At 74.4% G+C, this 442-nt stretch overlaps 1 protein-coding gene across 1 annotated transcript in view; it reads right to left on the reverse strand.

The window, feature by feature from the left end:
* Positions 1-91, reverse strand: part of KLHDC10 (kelch domain containing 10) — a 28,838-nt gene extending 28,747 nt beyond the window's left edge. The window contains exon 1 of the mRNA XM_014945419.1: positions 34-91. Within this exon, the coding sequence (XP_014800905.1) occupies positions 34-91 (58 nt within the window). The remainder of the gene's footprint in view (positions 1-33) is intronic.
* Between the last annotated feature and the right edge of the window lie 351 nt (positions 92-442).

A 442-nucleotide genomic window follows, 5' to 3' on the forward strand; every position in this document is an offset into this window, starting at 1 on the left:
GCTGCACAAAGCGGTTGAGGAGGCCTCCGCCACCCGCCGCGCCGCCTGAGCCCTCCCTGACGCCCTCCCGGGCCCCCTCCGCCGCCGACATGGCCCCGACCGCTCCTCCTCAAGGCGAGCCCGGGCGGCAGCCAGCGACAGGCCTCCCCCCGTTCCCCTCCCCCTCCCGTCAGCCAATCAGCGACGGGTTTCTTCGGCCGCGGCCTATGAAACGCGGGCTTGTTGGCAGGTGGGGGAAGGCCGCGGCGGGAGCGCCGTTTGTTTTGACGCCTGCGCGGCGCCGCGGGGGCAGGCTGGAGCAATAGAGCACCGATTAACGCGAGCGGGGGGGGGTGTGGTACTGGGGGGAGGGATGCGGGGTTCCCCCGTGGAGGCGACCGCTCCCCCCCACTCCTCCGCGGGGTCGAGGGGGCTGTGAGGGAGGCGGCGGTTGGGGGGGGGG

This window comes from Calidris pugnax, unplaced genomic scaffold (genome assembly GCF_001431845.1).
Source record: "Calidris pugnax isolate Ruff unplaced genomic scaffold, ASM143184v1 scaffold96, whole genome shotgun sequence".
NCBI classification, from domain to species: domain Eukaryota; kingdom Metazoa; phylum Chordata; class Aves; order Charadriiformes; family Scolopacidae; genus Calidris; species Calidris pugnax.